This window comes from Osmerus eperlanus, chromosome 10 (genome assembly GCF_963692335.1).
Source record: "Osmerus eperlanus chromosome 10, fOsmEpe2.1, whole genome shotgun sequence".
Lineage (NCBI taxonomy): Eukaryota > Metazoa > Chordata > Actinopteri > Osmeriformes > Osmeridae > Osmerus > Osmerus eperlanus.
The window spans coordinates 3,534,092-3,557,365 of NC_085027.1; the positions used below are offsets into that span (position 1 = coordinate 3,534,092).

The 23,274-nt window shown below is 44.3% G+C and overlaps 2 protein-coding genes across 6 annotated transcripts; one reads left to right on the forward strand and one right to left on the reverse strand.

Moving 5' to 3' along the window:
- Positions 1-370: 370 nt before the first annotated feature.
- Positions 371-23,223, reverse strand: LOC134028470 (protein FAM227B-like). 4 transcript variants are annotated; one of them, XM_062472045.1, is made up of 16 exons: positions 22,816-23,223; positions 22,456-22,687; positions 22,304-22,347; positions 22,149-22,181; positions 21,860-21,964; positions 20,849-20,947; positions 20,533-20,634; positions 20,280-20,406; positions 20,106-20,198; positions 3,822-3,979; positions 3,490-3,638; positions 2,444-2,530; positions 2,016-2,090; positions 1,862-1,931; positions 1,579-1,682; positions 371-1,542 (listed from the first exon to the last, which is right to left on the reverse strand). In XM_062472045.1, exons 1-16 carry the CDS (start codon positions 22,885-22,887, stop codon positions 1,524-1,526), a joined length of 1,569 nt encoding a protein of 522 aa, XP_062328029.1. In that variant the 5' UTR covers positions 22,888-23,223; the 3' UTR covers positions 371-1,523. The 4 variants fall into 4 exon arrangements, with proteins under 4 accessions (XP_062328029.1, XP_062328030.1, XP_062328028.1 ...); XM_062472046.1 differs by having other exon boundaries at positions 371-1,682; positions 22,456-22,578; XM_062472044.1 differs by having other exon boundaries at positions 371-1,682.
- fgf7 (fibroblast growth factor 7) lies at positions 5,014-17,288 on the forward strand. Of its 2 annotated transcripts, none has more exons than XM_062472055.1 (4): positions 5,014-5,416; positions 10,038-10,644; positions 15,564-15,670; positions 15,779-17,288. In XM_062472055.1, exons 2-4 carry the CDS (start codon positions 10,359-10,361, stop codon positions 15,992-15,994), a joined length of 609 nt encoding a protein of 202 aa, XP_062328039.1. In that variant the 5' UTR covers positions 5,014-5,416; positions 10,038-10,358; the 3' UTR covers positions 15,995-17,288. The 2 variants fall into 2 exon arrangements, with proteins under 2 accessions (XP_062328039.1, XP_062328038.1); XM_062472054.1 differs by lacking the exon at positions 5,014-5,416 and adding an exon at positions 8,951-9,523.
- Positions 23,224-23,274: the final 51 nt, after the last annotated feature.

Genomic DNA, 23,274 nt, shown 5'->3' on the forward strand with positions numbered 1-23,274 from the left:
GTCACCCACACACACACACCTGGTCACCCACACGCACACACCTGGTCACCCACACACACACACCTGGTCACCCACACGCACACACCTGGTCACCCACACACACACACCTGGTCACCCACACACCTGGTCACACACACACCTGGTCACCCACACACCTGGTCACACACACACCTGGTCACCCACACACCTGGTCACCCACACACACACACCTGGTCACCCACACACCTGGTCACCCACACACCTGGTCACACACACACCTGGTCACACACACACCTGGTCACCCACACACCTGGTCACACACACACCTAGTCACCCACACACCTGGTCACCCACACACCTGGTCACACACACACCTGGTCACACACACACCTGGTCACCCACACGCACACACACTATTTCTTCTTGCTACCACCTGCTGCTGGCAGGAATCTCGGTTCCTCTGTGAGCAGCGGTTTCTCCCTCTCAGGTCTCTAGCTGTGAAAGGGTTTAATGAAACACTTCAGAGAGTCTCACCTCTGACCCTGCTAGCTTCCAGCTGACTCTGCTGTTGGAGGAAACAGATGAGTAAAGGAGAGGAGGCGAGATGGATGAAATTACTTTAGTTTCTTACGTAAAACTGACGAAGAAGAGAGAGGGAGAGAAATAAGAGAGAGAGAGACAGAGATACAGTATTACAGCACAGTCTTGGGTGAGAGGCTAGGAGTTGCTCACTGAGATTTAGATGGAGGGCATGTTGGGGATCAGAGAGAAGCACTGTTGTGAAGTGCAGATTCTCTCTGTCTTACATTGACATTGTCATTTAGCAGACGCTCTTATCCAGAGCGACTTACAGTAAGTACAGGAACATTCCCCCGAAGCAAGTAGGGTGAAGTGCCTTGCCCAAGGACACAACGTCATTTGACACGGTCAGGAATTGAACCGGCAACCTTCTGATTAATAGCCCAATTCCCTAACCGCTCAGCCATCTGACTCCTGTCTACTGTATAAACCACGCACAACATCCACTCAAGCACAAACAACATGCCGCAGACACTATCCAACATGCAGCCACATTTCATCCTGTGAAAGTAAATACAAACAAACAGATGTGAGAGAGGATTTGTTTGTACACTCAAATAAACATTGAAATGCCTCTGGAATTTTGTCTTCAAGGCTGAAAACAAAACTACGTAAACTACTCGTTTTGCTCCAGACTTTGATAAATGTTCTTATATTAAGTTGGAGGACTGTGAGAGGATGCTACCAGCCCAACAGTTTAGCAGAGTTCATTAGCATCAGTGTGAGAATTAGAGCACTCATGAATCACTTTTTAAACTATTTATTGTATTATTTTAGAACCAGCTAATCTGTTCGTATGGTAATTGATATAACAACACCGACTCACAAACGATAAAAGTTTTCATCCAAATCAAAATGCATGCTTTGGAATCATTCTGCTTGGATGAAATAGACATGGTGTCTGGGAGAGCGACACACACTACTGGAGAGGACTGGAGAGAGCGTGCTTGCTGGAGGCTGTGGTTCTACTGGCCAGCCAACTCGCTGTCCTCTGGACCAGAGGGTGTCGGGTCCTGGTTCCTGTCCTCTGGACCAGAGGGTGTCGGGTCCTGGTTCCTGTCCTCCTCTGTCTTCCTTCCAGCCCCCTCCCCCTTCCGCAGACGCTGTTTGTACGGGGGGTGGTCCTGAACACAGAGGAACCCACACCCAGGTGACGTCCAGGTGATTATTTGACGTTTAGGGATTTTGAAATGTTTTAGTTCATAGTCTTTAGTCATTTAAAGATCTGTGTGTGTGGATTGGTGGAATGAGGTGGTAAAATCAGTTGCAGGTTTTCATGTTAGAGCAGAAAATGACTCGTTACCCATTTACTCATGATGCCCTCGCTGGCAATCTTCACCTCAACAGGGTTGCTAAGGACCTCCTTCATGAACCTGGTCACAGGACAAGAGGAGGCGTGATAAATGATACTCAAGAGAGTACTGACAAAGTATCAACACCTGGGGTCCAAAACTCACCGCTTAGCCTCCTGGGTGTGGAGGGTCCTTTCCTTCTGAATGTCAGCTAGTTCACGTTTGGTCTTCTTGAAGTTCCTGAAGAACAGGTGAGGGCGGAGCTAGGTCAGGCTGTCGACACAAGACAGCGGCCATGGTGGTGATAGAAGGGATTCTGCTGTACTTACTACATGCACTATTTGTATGTCGTTTGGGATGGAAACATCTGCTGAATGAATAAACTCCCTACCAGTGGCTCACTAGGTAGACCGCCTACTATATGGGCTGAGGCCTTACCACAGGGACCCGGGTTTGATTCTTGCCCGGGCATGTCACCCCCTTTCTCTCCCTGATATTCCTGTCTATCTCTACCCGTCCCTATACAATAAAGCAGTATAATGTCCAAACATCTATCTTAAAAACAAAAGGGTACATTCAAAGTAAGGCCTTACATCTTGTACTCCTGGTGGAGTCTGTGGCTCCTGTCCTCCACCTCCTTCACCACCTCCAGGTAGGTGGGATGAGACGGAGTAACGGCCGTCAAGGAGAAGCACAGGAGGAAAAAAACAGTCTATCTAACCCCAACACACTGGCTGACATCTTTCTCACTCTCCCTACCCTCAACCACCCCCCCAGCCCCCAGCAATCATATACAACCAGGTTTCTGCTTACCCCCTTCGCACACCAAACAAGTTCTTGTGCCAGGATCATTAAGTGGCCCATTTACCTCAGCACAGTCCCACGCAAGTCTCCTTTCATGAAGTTAATGGACTTGGTGTGGCTGAACTACATTCATGTTATTATTATCCCACCCTGCTGTTCCTAATCCCACATACTGTAGCCTGAGAGGCCCACTGCAACACCAGCCTTCCTATTTTATTAGCATGTTATTCATCAGCATGTTTTTATAAGCATGTTGTTCACAGACTGAACATGTCAGCACAGCAACCACAACACCACTGAAGGTAGAGAGGCTTGTGAGGAGATAGGGAAAGAGAGGTAGAGAGAGACACAGAGAGAACGTAATAGAGAGGGAGAAAGAGAGAGAGAGAGAGACTGGGGCAGAGTGGAGAAGTAAGGGAGAGGGAGAGGTATGGTGGGAGGGGAGACACTCATCTGGAATTGTTTTGTGGTTTTGGAAGAAGCCGTGATGATCTCCGCTAGGAGGAAGTCTCTGAGAAAAGAGAGGCTCTTAGGAGATAAGGTCAGCAGGAGATAACCCTCCCTCTCGTGCTGCTGGGAGCAGCACACAGCGCAGGAAGACTACAACTACCAGCAGAACTGGCTGCTCTTTATACTGAGGTTAGCCTGTCATGTCCAGGACCATTCAATACAAACCTGGTCATATTCTAGGCTGCCCATGAAGCCTCCTCGCCCACAGAAGGAGTCATTAACCTCACGGAAGGTTGGAAACAGAGTATCTCTTATATCAGACACGGTCTTGAGTTCGGTCGTTCAGTCTGAGGGTTGTCGGGGTGTGGAAGGATATGGCAGGGAGGAGATCTCGGTGCGTTGGATCCTGCGTGTGTCGTAGGCCGGGGGCACGGGGATGCTGTGGAGATGGAGGTAGCGCAGCATCAGAGGACTTGGACCACACAGCTTAAAAGGAACATGCTGGAACTCTGGACCTGGGCCTACAAAGTTGGACTGGGAAAATACAGAACACCTCAGACTTAAAACATGCTTGAAAACCATCCAGCAAACACACATGTGCAGGGTTCCCCTGAGGGAGAGAGGCTGGATCTCAGTGTTACTCATAGAAAGGTTTCTAACAAGGTCTTCAGAACTGAGTCTTTTGAGGATGAAGACTCCAGAGAAGAGCTTGTCTACCTCTTTCTTCTTGACGTCGACTTCCTCCACAATGCTTCCCCTGGCAGAGGAGGGGAGGGGTGTGGCCATTCTGCCTCCCCTGGCGGAGGAGGGGAGGGGTGTGGCCACGTTCAGTTTCCTGATGTTCGACACAACCTCGTCAAACACCTCCTGCAGATCTGCAAACAGCCAGATCACTCTTACTGACTACACCACCGTCCCTCTGGCTACATCAAATTCAGGCTTCGAGAGAGGGAACAATTGTCCTGTAGTGCTTGAGTACTGTATGTGGAGAGAATAAGTATTGTATCTGTGACAGCGCGACTGTGCCCGAAGCAATCCGAGTGACTCCACTGCAAAGAGAGTCTGCCAAGGTGAAACAAACACACAAGAGGTCACTTCTTTTTCTTTTACGATCAGCTTCATACACACACTCCCACAATTGAATACACCCACACTTTAAGACCAGTACACACTCTTAAGACACACACACAAAACTACAGAGACAGGTGCGGAAGCAGTAACACTAGCTTTTTATAGGGTTTTTGCTATTTGTTCAGTTAACTTCCAAGCATAACCACAGTGGGCTAAAAGTGAGGACTTTAAACCCGACACCATCGTCCTGACCCGGACCTGTGTACTAGCTATTTTCGACTCTCTCTCTCTCCCTGTCTTAAAGCCACAAAGCAGCGTGTGTTTGTACAAGCAAGGCGCTGCTTTCTTTCCTGATCCATGCTCAGATATGATACTGCGGAGCGAGCAGCTAAGACTGAGATCCCTAACAGCTGTTCCTGCATTAGACGGGATCAGTAGATTCCCTGGACACCATGCCTGTTCACATTCTCTAACAAGGCCTATTACACCGTCTCTAATGCAGGCTGAAACGCGCACACATGATCATGTCAATTTACAAGCATGTAGGTACATTCTGAGGCAAAGTCGTGTAGAATTCTATTCCAACTTGATGGCTAGATATCGTCACTTTAACAAAACCATTATCGATATGATGTTCGTTACCAAGCCTATATTCCCTGCTGGAGTGTGTAATCTGCCCTGTGGAAACTCAACAATTATCATAATAATGTGACTGACTCATACATACAATTAGTAAGGAAAAGTCAGATGAAGCACACTGAGTAGGAAGGAATCCGTAAAGCGACAACGCTAACAGGATGGAGGGAAGGGGAGGACAGAGGACGGGTCCAGGGAGGGGCCATGAGCTGGGGCCATGAGCTGTGTCCATGTCACACCTCGGAGCAGTCTGCCTCAGAGCAGTGACCTGAGCTGAGAACATGTGTCACCTTTTACTGCAGTGACACTCTCCCCGTCAGAGCCCAGGAAGAGGCACTTCAAAGACAGCCGGTGACACGAGTGGTCAGGGAGGTGCTTTCGCCCCAGTTTGTGTGTCTGCGTGTGTGTGAGTGTCAGTGTGTGTGTGTGAGTGTGTACTGCTGCCAGTGTGTTGGTGTGTGTTTGCGAGTGTGTGCTGTCGAGGGTGTGTGTGTGTGTGTGTCACAGCCATAAGGAGAGAACAGAGCCTGCTCTCCCAGACAGAGCTTCTTCATTCTGCTCTCCCAGACAGAGCTTCTTCATTCTTCATGACTGGACCTCTCATGGTGAGCAGCTTCATCTTCTCTTCTCACACAACATGACAATATCACAGAACCGCTTTTTACACAATACCAGATATCTCATGTGAAGAATTTAAAGCTAAGTACTGAAATCTACACCTGTACCAAACTATTGTTCAAATTGTATAAGATTACAGCAAAACATTTCAGATTAGATTTAGCTTGACTTCTACTATATATGTGTGACTGAGATTTGTATTTATTATCCTTTTTCCGTATCCTGTAAACGCTGTTATTTGGATCAAGTAGGGTCTTTACACAGGATGGCTGTGAGACAAGGAACCGTGACAGGTGAATAGTTTATGATCAGATTCAGGACTGTGTTTGAGTAGCTGTTTCTCCATCTCATCATTAACCTCAGGAGGGAGTGTGTGTGTGTGTGTGTGTATGAGAGAGAGAAAGGGTCTGTATGGTAGGCTATATCTACTGATTAAGAGGTTGGTTGATCTGGTAACTGTAGAAGTTCTGCAACATTTCAAATAAGCTCTGTTGTCTCTGAAAACTCAAATGGTCCCTGTGCAGGTTAAACGTGTTGAAGTCAGTATCATGCTTTGTTTTCTTGGTTAAAAACAAACTGTGACCTAGTGTAGTCCTTAGGGGGCTGTCCTGATAGTGCGCATGTGTGCTTGTATGCGTATGGGCATGTGTATGTTGGCCAGACATTGTGTGTGTGTGTGTGTGTGTGTGTATACAAGCCATGTTGTGGTTATTTATAACTTGGGCTAATGTTGGCAGGCTCCATCCCTAGAGCTCCCCAATTATGATGGAATTTAGAAAGCAAAAGCTAAACCCAAACAGTCTAAACCCAGCGCTAGGAATAACCTGACCTTAAACATAATCCATTCTGCCAGCATAAACTCACTCTTATCACTGCAAGACAGAGTGAGCCAGCAGAATATAACACACACAGACACAGACCTACACACACACACCCACACACACACACACCCACACACACACACCCACACACACACACACACACACACACACACACACACACACACACACACACACACACACACACACACGCTCCTCCTTCCAGGAATGCTTTTAAAGCTTGCTGAACAGATTGTGTGAGAAGGCAGATGTCACTGGACTAATAGTGGAAACTATCATAAATTCAAGATCTAACATTGTGTGCCAACAGAGCTAGTGGTTCCCGCAAACAGCCCCCGAGGTAAACCAGAGGGTGATAATCCTGCCAGGGGGGATTAGAAAGCACAAACATCTATATCTAATAGCCGCTTTAGACTCTGAGTCAGAGACAATGGGGACTGGCTGAAGTGCTCCACGCAAGAGCGGTTTGATCTATATGATTAGACGGGGAAGAAAAGTTCTGAGAAATGTGTCTTCTAAACCAGAGGATGCTGCGTGTGATTTATATTTCTTCTTCATCTCCAGACACACCCCTGACAAGACCCTATAAAAGCATGCCCCTCCGTTCTACTGTATGCAAATAGAAGACCAGAGCTATGCACTTCTGAAAGCAACACACCCTCAGTTTGACAAGTCCACTAACAAAAACAGCTTAATGTCTTATCACTCACTATAAACACTGTGTAAACTCTTTGCCAGATTTGTAAAAAAAAGCAAACATTGCACAAAATATGCGTTTTAAATTGAGGTGAAAGTAAACTATCTATTGAAGAAAAGACTAAAGTAGAATGCCAATAGATAGACAAGAGACAGTATATAGTTAGGTGACTCAGATACAAATAAATGCGTAGTGCATGTTTTTTGGAGGGAAGTGCTAAGTCTGTGTGACAAGAACAGACAGGGTCTGGAGCTGGAGAGGGGGCTGGTTTGAGTTCACTGTGAGCTCCCAGGTTCGCGTGTCACATCGCAATCATCTGAACTCTCTCAGGTTCTATTGGCTGTGGCAGCTCCAACAATAGGATTCAATAGAAAGGAGAGGTGAGCCTTTAAAGATTGAGCCCTGGATTTTCATCAGTTAATAATACTGGGAAGAGAGGAAGAGAGGGATGAAGAGAGATGACAGTAAGAGAGAGACAGACAGACAGAGAGAGACAGGCAGAGAGAGACAGGCAGAGAGAGACAGGCAGAGACAGAGTGCAGGATAGAGTCAGACAGACAGAGATGGAGAGCCAGAGAGCAAGGTAGCAGATGTGAAGAGGGAGGGGAGACAGTCCCCGAACGACTAAAGAGGCTTCCTCACGCACGTCAAACCTGCCGACGGCTCCACTACTTCCTGTGCTACTGTAAACGTCAGACGGCTCTGGCTCTTTGATCCTCTGCAGCAGGCAGCCTTTCAGCCCTTAAAGACAACTACCTGTACACAGACCAACAACACAGCCATGTCCACCCAATAGCAGCCCTGCGTGGGAAAATGATCACTGAAATGCTCAGAGAGTTAGATTAAAACGCAGTGTTAATGTGTAATAGCTGGCTACAGTAGAGGCCACAGCAGATTTATACATCTTGAGGACCTAGAGGTGCAAAGTTGAATCAATGTCGATTTTGTTGAGATGTAATGTTCATTTGGGGAACTGTGAGTTTCCTAAAACATTACTGCTGAGAGCACACAAACAATGCTGGCACGACTCTGGCATAAACCATGACATGAACCATTCCGGTTATTATCAGTTAATGTTATGGTTTCGTGTTTTCTATAGTGTGGCTCATAAACGGTTGCTTTACTGGAGCATGGAGGTTTCCCCCTGCCAGGCAGAGCAAGCGAGCCAGTCTGCCCCCCCCTCCTCACCCCCCTTCTGTTTTTCAAAAGAAATGAACTGTGCCACGATCGTGTGCGAGCAAAGACCTGCCCCTTAACCTCTGATCTGGCTCGCTAGTTTAAAAAAAACTCACTTCGCTCAAACACTCTTCATTTGAGGGATGTAGAGTCTGGCTGTCAGACATGGGAGGAGATGTATAGCTCGGTGTTTTCGGTGAGTTCCCAGCGTTTCTTCGGGTGCTGGGTGTGTGTTGTGTGTGTTGCGGGGGTTATGTGTGTTGTGTGGGTTGTGTGTGTTGTGTGTGTTGTGTGTGTCCCCCTCTCCTGGTCTGTGAACTGTGTCTGAGGTGATGGAGAGGGCAAATGAACTGGCCCCAGTGACACCTCATTGGCCAGGGCTTTACGACCACCGGTTTAGTAGATGAGAGGGAGTCCTGCTGCAGACCCGCTCGCTCAGTTACAGGCTTCTCCTTCCCAGGGGGAGAGCGTCATTAGGAGACAATATAAACTTTTGAAGTGGCGAGTCTAACAGAGGGCCAGGTATGCCGGGTGATAAATTAGGAGCTTAAATACAAACACTAAAAGTGAAAGAGTTCTCGACCCCTGACAGAGATGACTACCTACGCGCTGTCATGTCTTCTGTTTTGCTCTCCTTCAATGGTTACCTGCCAGCCGTAACTTACTGGCTCCCCCCATCATTCTCAATCAGCGTGTGAATTGAGGCAATTCTTTGATGTTTGGTTTTCTGTGTTTGAACTTCTGACAATCATTCCCAAAGTAACAACACCCAATGAGTTAGAATTCAGAATAAAAGGGTGGAATTCTTTGAAGATGTGTTTAGTGTAAAGTGTAAAGAAACTTCACTTGAAGTTTTACCAAAACAGAGTTTGAGCACGCACACCATAAATATTTCGATCAAGAAAATGCAGTTGTTGTAAGGGCAGTGCGCATGCAGATGTTACACTGGTATTCTGGGTGCATACCATCCAAGCAGCTATTTCTCAAGTTTATGGCTCCCTCTTATGTCCAGGGAGTGCCTGACAGAGAGAGAGAGAGAGAGAGAGAGAGAGAGAGAGAGAGAGAGAGAGAGAGAGAGAGAGAGAGAGAGAGGCAGAGGGTGTTTCTTCCCATGCATCTCACCCAGGGACAGCTGACTGGCTGGGACCTAATTGCTCTGAAGTGAGGTCAGCAAGAGGCATTTATCTAGGCACAGCGCACAACAACAGGGGAAGATGCAGAGGGCCAGCCTGCTGGAGTCAGTGAGACGTCCATGGGAAGAGATCAACACAGAGAGCTTGTGCCTAGCTAACCAGAATCATTGGGATCACTGCAGTCTTACACTGCAGACCACTAGGGAAACGAAATACCGCTACTTACATCTCTGGTCACTCACAGCTAAAGTAAGTTGTTCGATTCTGATACAAATGTTCTACTTTGGCATACAGCATTTTAGAAGTGTCTTTTTTTGAGTTACGGGGCTTGTTAGAAACGGTGTGGATGTCTGGGTTAGAAGAGGCTGGTTGTAAGATAGCTGTTGATTCAGGTAAAGCTCCACAGACATGAAGAGTTGACAGTTGGGAGATACCAACCCTAGGATATTTAACACTGTCTAGAGAGGAAAGCGTTATGGCTGGTTCTTGGCAGAGTTTAGTTAGGGGCTAAAAGAAGGCTCTTTTCAAGTAAAAGTTAAATTAAACAGATGTTTCCTCATTACTATGGTTCAACATTTCAACCTTGCAGCTGAATACATTTTCCCTCAGGAAATTGATTAGACTAAGTCACACATTAATCCACATAAGCTGTTTCCTCATTCACTAAATTAGATTTCTCAAAAGTTTGTGTATTCTTCTTTTTTTTTTACAAAAGATACAAAATGTCACCTTTCTTAACATTACATAACCTTTGCATCTCCAGGCCCTGAAACAGACAAGATGATGTCCGCCGTTGGACTATGGTCCTCTACGCCAGACAAAAACACAGAGTGAGGATTACAGAGAGCTCCACAGACCAGTCAGCAGCCACCCTCCAGCCTCTGCTAGGCTCCAGCCACTCCAGCCCGCTCCACCATCCCACCAGGGGGCCCTGCTGCTGGGAGAGGGACGCGCAGGGTCAGGGGTGAGGGCTCCGAGGTCAGGGGTCAGGGGCCAGGGGTCACGGGGTGCCGAGCAACAGCGCACGGATCTCTATTTCACATTTCAGTATGTTGTTCATGAAGTCCCACTGCAGTGCATTATAATGCGCAAATGGATGCTCACATGGAACCTGCCAAATGTGCTCTCGGGACTGTACGTGCAAATGATCTTCCTGGTGGGCAGCGTGTGTGTGGCCTGCAGTGACCGCACTCCGGAGCAACTGGCTGCCATCATGAACTGCTCCAAGCACGAGCGTCACACCAGGAACTACGACTACATGGAGGGTGGAGACGTGCGCATCCGTCAGCTGTTCAGCCGCACGCAGTGGTTCCTCACCATCGACGAGTACGGCAACATCAATGGGACACAAGACTCCACCAATTGTTACAGTAAGACTGCTTTTGTCTTTTCCTTATAATGTGAAAAAATACGAAATTAGACTTGTTTCTTATGAATGCAGCGTACAATAAGGCTGGTGTCTTGCTGGTTTATTTACCCGGGTGAGTCACCAGATCACTCAAGTCTCTGTCTGGACTCTATAGACTGACATGGACAGTTAGCTCAAGATGAATTTTAGTTTCATGGTTTAAAATAATAAAATAAATAAAGCTCGGAAACTTTGAAAACAGTTTTCTGGATTAGAAAAGGTTCCCCGAGCTGAAAAGAAAAATGCGATTCCGGGCTCAATTAGCTTAGCCTATGTTTAGTTACACAGAGAGAAAGAGAGTTGGCAGACTTCTAGCTTGACTGCTCTTATTGATGAGCTCTGTGCGTAGAGGGACAGTAATGAGTCTTGGGGACGTCAGAGAGGGTCAAACGTGTGTGTCCCCCCCTGGGCCCTGCCTGCTGTTACTGTCCAGCATTCCCCTCAGCGTAATCACAAGTGTTAATGGGTCATGAGTCTCCACTGACCAAGCCAACGTGACGGAGGTAAAGTAAAGCAGGTGCGGGCCTTGGCGGGAATCGAGCAAACCGAGGGGGCCGGTCGGCGCCGGGACCAGTGTTCTGCCGCGTTCGCTGGCTGACTCAGCCCAGCCCGTGTGACTCACAGTGGGCTGACGGGGGGACTGTTTTTAAACAGTGTCAGGGTGAGATAAAATACACGGAATGAGTCTGACGTCTGGACATCATTACCCCGATTATGACTTTTCGACAAGAAATTAAGCAAACGTTAGAAAAGGAGAATACATAGAGTGGCATTCTTCAACAGCGCTGCCTAGCCACTATTACAGATCGGTCGGAAGAAGACAAGTGTTTGTCGGTGAGGGCCTTCGAGGTAGCTATCATTTCCTATCTGATCATGCGCCTGGGGCTGGAATGCTGGCGTGACAGAGGATGCCTCAGTCTGGATGGAAAAGATGCTTGCGTAACAATTGGCGATGAAAAGATGAAAAATGGATCCACCCAGATGTGGCTGGCAGTAGCACGTAGAAAGCACACGGCAGGACAGAGGCTCTCCCCTGAAGACACCAGTGAGGTGCATGAATAACATAGAATACATCTCCGATTCCTATTTCTCTACTAGACTGGCCTTGAAAAGCCCACAGCACGTAGTCTGAGGCAGAAAAAAGACAAACTGGAAGCAGCACGACTGTCTGCTCTCTGAGAACAAAAATCTATTGTCCTATTTCAAGAGAGACGCTTGTCTGAGCACAGACAGCAGTCTTAGGTTTTTCCCTGCAGCGTGCACTCTGGACTGGAAGTTAGTCAACTCTCAACACTTTCTCAAAACTAAACGTTGACTCAGACATTAGTGAAAGAACTTTATAAGGAATGACTCATGCTGAAATGTATCTAAGTGCACTTGTACCTGGTGTCTAAGGACACCAGGTACAAGTAGACGAAGCCTCTCTCTCTCTCTCACTCTCTCTCTCTCTCTCTCTCTCTCTCTCTCTCTCTCTCTCTCTCTCTCTCTCTCTCTCTCTCTCTCTCTCTCTCTCTCTCTCTCTCTCTCTCTCTCTCTCTCTCTCTCTCTCTCTCTCTCTCTCTCTCTCTCTCTCTCTCTCTCTCTCTCCAAGGATGGACACTCTGCCTCTTGGTGCGTTGACACAACCTGACAACCAAACAAACACACGTCCTATAAAGGCAAATGGTACCACTAATCCCCCAACCACACAGACAGTTGTAATCTGTGCTGGGAATCACTAACACATGCAGGCCTGAAATAGACGAGTGGACACAAAGGAGAGAGCGTCACTGCTTGAGGTGTGTGTTACACGCAGCACAGGCCAAACTGAGGGAATATGATATTCACTTCTCACTCCGGTGGTCCCAGCTATGTTATGTCTATGACCGTGGCATAGAATAATCTGGGGTGAGTTTGTGTGTGTCTCCGTCTGGTTGACCTTACAGGACCTGACTCAAACCCTTGCTCCTGACATCATAAAACACATCAGATTAATCTTCGACAAGTCAGGCATTTAATGTAATGTGCTTTGGGTGTCGGCGGGTTGAACACCAGGAAAACAGGGAACTATGACCTTTGTCGTGCCCTTATTCATTCACAATTCACTGCAAAATGTGGATCAAATGAACCACAGAAGAAAGGGGGGTAAGATGAATTTGTTCAGTTGGCTTAAACCTCAGATGAACCCAAGTCTGTTTCAATAACCTCTCTACTATAGGGTGATAAAAGTCAATTTTATGGACACTACTTATTCACAATAATAATGAATCGGGAAGTACGGTATGGTAGTTGTGTGCTGTCACAACAGTTTTTTATTTTAGACTGCACAAAAACTGAAAAAGTATCACTGTCTGTCGTCTCCTCTGTGTGTGTGTTTGACAAGTGTCGGCTGGTCCAGAGATCCATTCTTAACAAGGGGCAAATCAGAGCAAGGTGGATGCAGTCTCAACCCTGGGTGGATGGAATTAGGATCACCCACAAATTAGTTTACTAGCCAGGGGCAGGGCCCGATAGAGGAGGCAAATCTGTTCAAGCTGGGGGAAGCCTAGCAGGCTTCCTATGTGCTATAGCCCTGACATGTGAGGGCCACATGTGTGCATATGAGTGAGCACCAGTCTTCCTATGTCCACTAAACAGTTGCAGTTGTTACAACGCTCGGCAGTAATAAAGCTTTTTTTTTTTTTTGGAGCGCTGCGAGAGGACAGCCGTTCTGTCTGCCTTCCCTTAGACACATCAGTCAGGCTGCTGGAGCACGCAACATCACGTTCACAAGTACAACAGCCACATGAATAACAGCCTGCGTTATTCACCTACTGCTCCCTCCTGGAAGCCATTCACTCAGGGCTGACCGTAACCTTGACGATCACGCATGGAGCTTTAGGTTTTCACGCAAATCTAGCTTGTCATCAGTGTAGGCCTTGATTTATAGGAAACCAAAAATGGGGCCCGGAGATTTTCTCAAATTAGTCCTGGGAGCCAGGCATTTTACACAGGGGACCCAGGCATTTTACACTGGGGACTCAGGTTAACAAATCATATCAAGGCTCTGGGGGAATAACTTGCTCTTGTTCGGAAATAACAAGAGTTCCCAGTTTTGTAAGTGTAAATATTTACATAGAATTGTGTGGTATCAAATTATTATTGAGCGCTGTTGGAGCACTAACATGCAATGCTCTAATAGTAGGTCCACTTCAGCCCCTGACACTGTTGTCATTTGCTCAATCTAAAAAGCTGAGGCTTAAAGAGCTCAACATGAATCTAGATTCCAGCTTTGATGAGGTTGCTGCGTCTGCTTTGAGTTTGAATATCTGTCTGTCTGAATCTGTCTGTCTGAAACTCTGTCTGTCTGAATCTCTGTCTGTATCTGTCTGTCTGAAACTCTGTCTGTCTGAATCTCTGTCTGTATCTGTCTGTCTGTATCTGTCTGTCTGAAACTCTGTCTGTCTGAATCTCTGTCTGTATCTGTCTGTCTGAAACTCTGTCTGTCTGAAACTGTGTCTGTATCTGTCTGTCTGAAACTCTGTCTGTCTGAAACACTATGTCTGTATTTGTCTTTCTGAAACTCTGTTTGTATCTGTCTGTCTAAAACTCTGTCTGTCTGAAACTCTGTCTGTCTGAAACTCTATGTCTGTATCTGTCTGTCTGAAACTATGTCTGTATCTGTCTGTCTGCGCCACGGAGCAAAAAAACAGGAGGCGCAACACTGCCAATAGACACATGCAGATACGAGCAGGCTCGCATGCACATGCACACACACAAACACACACACAGAGTATCAGAATTTACTAAACTCCTCCACTGTCATTTGTACTCAATTATTGTGTTATTATTAAAGACAGCTTTACGAGAAGCTAGTTTTGCTTTCAGACAAACACAACGCCTTGAAAAACACAACGTCCTTTGTGAGCTGGCAAAGCTACAGACAGACACGTTGAAACGGCAGACAGGCTTTGATCAACACAGCATCACTTAAAGAGTATAGTGTGCTGTGTGGAAGATGCACATGTTCGCCCTAAATCGTTTGCCATTTACAACTGTGTTTTATTAGCATATTAGCCTTTGGTTAGGAGTTTACAGTTTTTGTTTTTGTCAATATAATGAACACCATCTGACTCACTCAATGTTTAACGATCCAGTAAATTAGAAAATTAATTGTTTAACGTTTTGATAAGAAAGCAAAGTATACTGTAGGTCTTTACACCACTAAATAAAACATATTTTAAACAAATTCCTGCATTCATTATATTTATGCATCATATTTATGCATTCATAAATATGATTCTAAAAGGCTTACTACAGGAAGTGACCAGACAAATAATACAGCCTTTGTACACAGAGTGCGCAAAATCATGTTAATTATGATTGTTGATTGTGTTCTTTTATGGTATAAAGAGAGAATTTACCTTGTTATAACCTGCCAGACATCAACTTTCAAAAAATCACTTTTCATGAAAATCCTACAAACTGTAGTTTTAACATAATGTCATAAAACAACCACAAAGGAGGGTTGAGTCGCAGGTCTAAAGTGTAGCGTGCAAAGCACATGCAAGGAGGTAGTTTCCTCAGTCCCGGGAGAGGAGGGCTAATCTGCCTCCCATATGTGCCATGGCATGAGCTGTGGTTTGTGTAATGGCCACCCAGACCAGTTAACAGGGCTAGGGAGAAGCCAGGGGGACCGCAGACTGATTAGCCACAGAAACCTCCATCCTGTTGGCTAATGAAGATGAATACTACTGAGATGCACAGGCTTACGCTGCACTGGTAGCTGGGACAGGCCTCCAGTGTTCTGTTTTATCCTGTGACTCTAACCCCCTTAGTCTGGAGTCTACTGTTCTCTTCCCCCACCCAAACTTGTGATGTTTTGTTCTGTATTTAACTGTCATCTTTGTGATTGTCTCCCAGCTATCTTGGAGATCAGGACTGTGTCAGAGGGCGGTGTGCTTGCCATTAAAGGTGTGAAGAGTCAGTACTATATCTCTATGAACCGGACTGGACTGCTGCAAGGCAAGGTAATGTCTCTTTTAAGCAGACATTCATTTATTTTTGGTTTGTTTTTGTAGCCCAATCAAATAAAAAACATACTTGCATTCAGCCTTATTTTTGTTCCCCCTGCACAGAAAATCTACAATGAAAACTGCAACTTCAAGGAGGTTTTCTTAGAAAACTACTTCAATGCTTACGCCTCAGCGAAGTGGACAAAAAATGGCAAAGAGATGTTCATAACCCTGTCTCAGAAGGGAAGGCCACTGCGAGGGAAGAGGACCAGGAGGGAGCACATAGCATCTCACTTTATCCCCAGGATGTGCAAAGCGGAGGAGCAGAGAGTAGACTGACAGGAGAGCTCGCACTGAGGAGGAAGAGGAGGAAGAGGCAGGTGGAATCCCTTGCTGGGATTAAATGACATTGAGGTGAATGAGTGATGGATCCATTAACCATTTCATCATATTATATAAGCTGACAAAGAACACTAGGGAAAGTCAAAGAGAAAACTAGAAATTATTTACAAACGTCACCCTACTCCATGTTGTAAATAGAAATGGTTTCTTTGGAGGTTCTAAAATTGCAGTGACAGTGCGCAATTTACACCCACCATTCAAAGGATTTGTAAACCGTTAAAAGTAAACTGTAACCTTGTTTGTGAACAAAAACACAGTTAACATGCCACCTTTGAATGATGGAGTTATTGTTGTTGCGGCACACCATTTCTGCATGTTTAAATTGTTTGCAAAAAAAGTTGCGAGGTTGATTCATATTTTAGAATTAAATGATCTCCAGCTCAATGAACAAAGAAAAATAATCTATTATTTTACCATGCATAATACACATATAAAAATATTCAAATAATTTAAATAATTATTGTTAATATGGAGACAGCCCTGTAATTATACTCCCACATTATAGATAAAGAAGGTTCAAAGCAGGAGTGAACTGAGAGTGAGTTGGCTTGACCAACGTAAAGGAAGCAAGCTGGCCTTGTCTTGTCACTGCGCAGATTCTTAAAGCACACACTACAGCAAAGCCACAAACAGCAGATAAGAGATTTGTACAACAAATATATTTGTGAAAGGCTGTGCTTAGTCCTTTGGGTTAAAGCTGCTCACTGACTCCATATCCATTTTAAGGTGCGATCTAACAATGCAAGAATATACCGCTGCTACTGCTGATGGGAAAATATCCGGATTAAAATACAGTGTGAAACCCAATTTTAATGTGTATGTTATGGATTGATTTTGTATTTTGTATAAGTCATGATTATATAAATTGTTATTGTCGAACTTCATTCTATCCTTTATGTGTTAATCAAGTATTTATATGAGGATACATTTTTTTCTACAATTTATTTTAAGACATTCCATTGTTCACCCAGTCATAATTAAGGCTCGCCAAATCATTTCAGCAAAACATACAAAGGGACTCATTTATTCAATTTAGTTGTATTCCTTTTCTGAAATAAATGAAAGTAATACTCACATACTCATCTCATTCTCAGCAAAACATTTTTAAACCACTCTCAACTTTCATTCAATACGTCTACAATATCTCCATATTGGTATAATAGTTTGTGTTATAATTCATTGTTGTAAGTTATTTGTGTTATTTATATAAAAGCCAAGGACGAGATCTGTTTATTTGGAGTGTGCCTCATTTTCTAACAATGTGTTCTGATGTGCTTTCAGCAGTGGTTTAAAGTCAGTTGTTTCTCAGTGTTCCGTGTTCCCATTCTGCCACTAACCATGAGCCTCTTGAACAAGGCTAAGCACAGGGTATAGCTAAACTTAAAAGAACAATGTAACCATTCGCAGCCAACACATTTTAAGAATTACACAAATTCTTGAGGTATGCTCTGTGCTGCTGTCATACGGAAAATAAACTGAATTGGATGACTGAACTGTTCTGTCATTATCTGCAGACCGACACTGGCAGGTTTTCTAACCTCTTTCCTACAGAGGTGTTCAAACTAAATACAATGCATTATCAAGAACAAAGTTGAAATTAACAGATAATATAAAATGTTAATCCATATTAGCCTAAACACATAGCGTTAGGATTAGCAGTCCAGTCCCATTGTGATTCCATGAGTTAGTGCTATATTAGGTCAAGTTACATCATATTCATATGATAATTTTGATTTACACAGAAGTAAAGTGTATAGTTACTAATAATAAGACTATGAGTGTCTAGAGGATCAAATATCATGTGCTTTATTACAGATGACACCAGGCAGAAATGGAAATCTATCATGTTTCAATAATAATCCATTCTCCGTAAGAAATTTTCATACTAAAGACATCAGTACATCATACTATGACTGCTACTACATCATTGCTCCGGTATTGCCCGGTTATTATTTAGTGATTAGTAATATTTTTAGAATTGGAAACAAGCTTGTATTTAGAGCCCTTTTCAGAACCCCTTGGAGAACCCTTACAGAACAATGATCTTCATCTGACCTCTACTAAGATTTGGAAGCAAAACCTTTAACTTAAAAAGAGTTCAAAGATTTCTGTGTAACTGTTGATGTTCCTGAAAAAAGATTTGTGTAGAGAAACCCAAGAGATATTAACCAGCCCATTTCCTGGCTGATATGACTAACTGACAAGATAATGAAATTCGGTGCCCTTATCTTTGAAAATGATTAAATACACATTTTGAAGTAAAGTTTGAGAAAACATTCATTTAGATAAGTGTTCTTGTACTATCCAAGATGTATTAAGACATATGCATAACAAGTTTCAATCTGATAAGTAAAGCCAAGATGATTATACAAGTCCTGGATCTATTCATCTGATGCAGGGAATGATAAAAATATGTCAACACCGCTAAATGTTGTAATAATTCCCTCATAAGTTTATAATTTATTGAGTGAAACTTGATTCCTGTCAGAGTGAAGCTCAGCAGACATACTGGATGGCTGACACACACACATACACAGAGAGAGAGAAAAAAAGAGAGAGCCAGATCGAGAGAGATCGAGAGGCAGAGAGATGAGAGCTTTACCTTCTGTTTGGGTTCACATCTGGCTAAGAGAACTCATGTCAGATAAAGACAGTCAAATTGAGAGACCAAACCCCTGACTAAGTTTGACCCAAACAAAGTCTAAGCAAGGTGAAGGCTTCTGCCAAGTCACGCAAAGTTAGTCTTAGCAGATAATTTGTAACATGCTCAAAATGTAAACACATTTTTGACTCAAGGCTTTGTATTCCCAAAGGACTGGAGGAAGGCTGAAGTCAACAGGAGCTTGTTAGCTTTGTATTGGACTTAGTCAAAGAAAGCCTTGGAGTAGACTATTGCTTACAATGTCATTTGAATGAAAGAGGCGATACTGAGCTATGAGTATTTTTCATTAAATGGTTATCGATACGATCTCTCAAGTCACAAGTCATCAAATCGAATAAAATCCCTCGCCTTTAAGTCTGGACTGCATTACTTTCTGGGGTCCAAAGCCACAGAGCACAGGAAGTCGCCAGATAAAAATGCTGAGTCAGTCAACGCGTTAGTCCCTTGATCTGGCAGAACACTGAACAGGCCACTAAATATTGTATCGCGAATGCTGTGTTTAACACCACTTTGATTGAAAGAAGCGGTCGCGTAACGATGGCGCGGGAACTAGGGCAGCGCTGACTGGAGGCGGCTCACGTCGATGTAGCACAGCAAATCCTGCGCTTGTAAAAGTCAAGTGAGGAACGATTTACAGCAATCCAGTGCAATGGTTTAAGTGCAGCGGTGGTAGGCCCGAGTTTGCGCCCGCGGACATAGCACGAACACACAGGACCACATGTGTCCTTTAATACCAACAGCATGTGCAGAGTCTGATGGAGGTGGGGGAGTGAGGAAAAAGACAGAGAGTGATAGGCAGGGGTGAATGTGTAGCGACATGGGGCAAGTGGAGAACGCAGTGAAATAGGGGGCAGGTGAAAGCAGCATCAGGGGCCGGGGGAGAGGCAGATTTGCGGGGGGAGGCAAGGGGGGGCGTCAGTGGGAGAACCGGGGAGGCCCTGGGAGGCCCAGGCAACTGAACTTGATACATTTCAAGGCCGTGAACCTTCCTTTCCCCAGAGGAGGCATGCAGTTGTGCAACCTGGGGAACTCTTGTGTTTGCAGCCTTAGCACGGAACCCCGAAAACACTAGAACATTCCAACAGCGAGACGGGAGACCCAGACCTCCAGCAGCTCACTACGATTTCACACTTTCTCTGATGACAAATCAAAACCACACTGGGAGATAATCAGTTACATATACAGAAAAAAATCATGCAAAGCTTAACATAAGATTCTGGAGATGACCCCCCCCACACACACACACACGCACGCACACACACGCACACACACACACGCACACACACGGGAATGCGTCCACGGAATCAATGGATTTAGTGGGATGTGTACATACACTGTGGCATACAAACGCAGGCGCACAAACACATTCAGAGTAACAGGACTCACCCCATGTAGACTCGCCCTTGATCTCTCCAGTTCCTTGTGAACTTAGCCAGTCCAAGTTCCAGTTTTGCCATGACAACAGGTTGGGCTTCACACCTGAAACACACACAGATCTCTCAAGTAAATCGCACCGAGGAGACCTACTATGTAACTCACAATAACACACTGGTTAGTTACCTGATACCCATAAAGAGATACAGTCTGCCAGGTGTCTCTTGAAATCACTATTTAGTTGTTGCATTGACTCCGGAAAAGCTCCATAAAATGCTGTGTAAACTGCCTGGGCCAAGCAGTCTGCATACACCTGGCAGACGCACACACACACACACATGCAGACACAGACACATTTACTGTATTCATGATATTCTTTTCAGTTGGGATATTGAGATGCACTACATGCCTTTTACTTGTTGAAGCATAGCCGACCAACCATAAATAACTTATCCTTCAGGTCTCTCTGGACTGTTATGAAAAGAGAGACGAAAGCCTTCGCAATGCGGTCAAACAGTTTGTTCTCCTCCTCAGCACTGGGCTTAGAAAGAGTAACAGAACACCATTTTAGTATGGGAATAGGTGGTATTTATTTCAGACAGAATATGCCAGGAATTACTGGAGGGAAAATCTAATGACCGACTCCCTTCGAACTGCAGGATATTCTGCAGTGCAGGAATGCTGCAGACACGCACGCTGCAGAAAGCAGAGCAACACAGCTGACAAGGAGGAATGTTTCAGGAGGTCAGAATCACCTTAAACCGATGAAGAAAGAACCACCAGAAGGTGTCTCTGAGCACTGCCACAGAGAGGCCCGATAAAAAGAATGGCCTCCAGATCTTGAGGAAGCCTGGCTGTAGGGGGGACAGGCGTGGAGAGCGAGATTAATACATCATCAAAATATCAGACTTCATCCCTTCACAAGTTCAGACAAGTTCAGGCATCGACCAAATTGGAGCGTCCGTTTTCTAGGTTTCATTAATAACTCATCTTTGTACAACTTAAGAATCTTAGAGATTGGCACCCCACCATACATGTGGTGGATTCATCATGTGTGTCAAGAATGCAGGATGGCATGCACTGAAAAGGCCACATTCTGTCCACGTGTTCTTCACATGCAAACCCCCATGCGATCTTTTCTCTTTCGTAAAAAACGTGTGACAGCTCAGGTATCTCCCAAACTTCACATAACATAACAAGTCTGTTTCATATCACACTGACCACATCTGGCTCTGGGAATGACGACTGAATATTAGTGTATGCAGTGATAAATAAACCTTCAACTGGTTTAGCCTGAACTTTCTTTTTTGTTGTTGTTGTTGTTAAAGAGCCAACATTTGAGAAAGGTCATTTGTGAATCTTGGACTTTGTTAATAAAACAGGACTTTAATAGAAGTATGTTTCTCAGGTTAGGATGATTGGTTGCAGAGCCTGCCAGAGGAATTCCCATGTGATTGGAGGGAGTAAAACACTAACCATACTACGGCTGGTCTGCTTTCAAAGACTGCTGTCAGACACTGACAACAACCTTCAAACTCAGGCGGTTTTACTCATGAAAAAGTGGATAGAGTATAAACAGGGCATAGGTAGATAATTCACTAAAAGCAAGTTTTTGGAATATCTCATTTCCAGTTGTTTGCAACAATTTAACATTGTTCAAAAGTTGTGCAGTAATCTATTTCAGGTTCATTTGAGATAAAGCATGATACCATAAATTAGTCTCCATATATGCATTAACATTGAGGTTGTACAAATAAGACACCCACATTAAAGCCTTGGGCTTCTGAGACAAAGTCCAAATGTTGAAGGGCATCAGGGTTGCCAGGGATACCAGTGCCTTCTACTTCATCAAACCCTGGATAGTCATAGTCCTGAAAAAAGAATTAAAATAAATCCTGTCAATCTAAAATACATCAATGTATATATTCCTCCCCATACGTAGGTATCTGTTTAGTTCCACATTTAACACATACAGTAAGTTAACAGTGGACGAAAAACAAGGGCAGGTACAAATAGAATGCTACTGTTGCTAAATAAATATATAAAATAACTCACCCTAATGTCCAGACTTCGTGACACTTTCTTACTCTTCAAATAACAATCACAATGGTATTTTGAATTAATAGTTTTTAACCACTGACGATGGAAATCCTACATATGTAAGGACAACCCTACTGTTGGTGAATTCAAATCAGCGTCCTGTAGCCTACCTTTTCGTTCAGGGTTTTACGTGCTCTTTCAACATATTCATTATCTGAAATACATGGAGATAATAATAATAATAATAATATACTCTTTTATTAAAACATAATGAAGTCAAGCTATAATTACTGAATGCAGTGTCAAACGATAAGTTGCTTACACTTGTTGCTGTTAACCAACAGTTTGGCCTCTTTCCTTTGTGCTTGTGACATTATGAACTCATGCTGTTTGATTTTTGACCAAAGCTCTTCAATGTCATTGGAAAATGAAGTATTAATATTATCTGGGAAAGGCACATTCTCTTTTAAAAATATATATATATCCTTTGATGAACTGTAACTAATGAAGCTTGATAATTCAATGTTTTCCTCAAAAGTCACAGGCCAGTCAACCTGTAAAAAGGTATTTGAATTGTTAGCAACCAATCGAAACAAAATTGTCCATTTGAGTCCATTCTAGAGGAAAATTAGCTCTAACTGTTGGACATGCTCCATTTAGCGATTCGAATATTATGTCTCACCAATCTTTGATGTTGCATATATTTTTTAAGGCTGTTGATAAGTTCCTCGTCGTCTTCTACATCTTCATCCATTTTTTCAAACAAATAATAGACAACCCGCAACTTCCCTTTCTGTTTGTCAACACCTTACACGTGTTTGGTTGCTGAGCAACAGCCGGAAGAGCTGAACAAGGTGTTATTTCCTCAGATGCACCCCCACCTGGAAAAGCACCCCCTCGCCGAAGCGGGCACACAAACCACTCGAATCAAAAAGTGAAAGATGTCGTCTTGATATCGCACACAAAACCCTACGCGCAGGCTAGCTGCATTTAAAACGCATGCCTTTGAACCTATAGCCTACATTAGTACTAAGAAGAGCCATGTGAAATACTTTGAACCTGCTAAACTAAATACATTTCCTTTGGTAATCATAGCTGGGGTATATTTCCTCAGAATGCAATATCGTGGAGCAAGAAAGGT

Excerpts from the sequence above, each read along its gene's own strand:
- fgf7 (XM_062472055.1), top strand. The coding sequence starts at position 10,359 with ATGCGCAAATGGATGCTCACATGGAACCTGCCAAATGTGCTCTCGGGA. Across the intron at positions 10,645-15,563 it reads AGACTCCACCAATTGTTACA|CTATCTTGGAGATCAGGACT; the intron begins GTAAGACTGCTT and ends ATTGTCTCCCAG. Across the intron at positions 15,671-15,778 it reads CTGGACTGCTGCAAGGCAAG|AAAATCTACAATGAAAACTG; the intron begins GTAATGTCTCTT and ends CCCCCTGCACAG.
- LOC134028470 (XM_062472044.1), bottom strand. The coding sequence starts at position 22,887 with ATGGATGAAGATGTAGAAGACGACGAGGAACTTATCAACAGCCTTAAA. Across the intron at positions 21,965-22,148 it reads CACGAAGTCTGGACATTAGG|GACTATGACTATCCAGGGTT; the intron begins GTGAGTTATTTT and ends TTCTTTTTTCAG. Across the intron at positions 20,407-20,532 it reads TGAAGGATAAGTTATTTATG|GTGTATGCAGACTGCTTGGC; the intron begins GTTGGTCGGCTA and ends TGCGTCTGCCAG.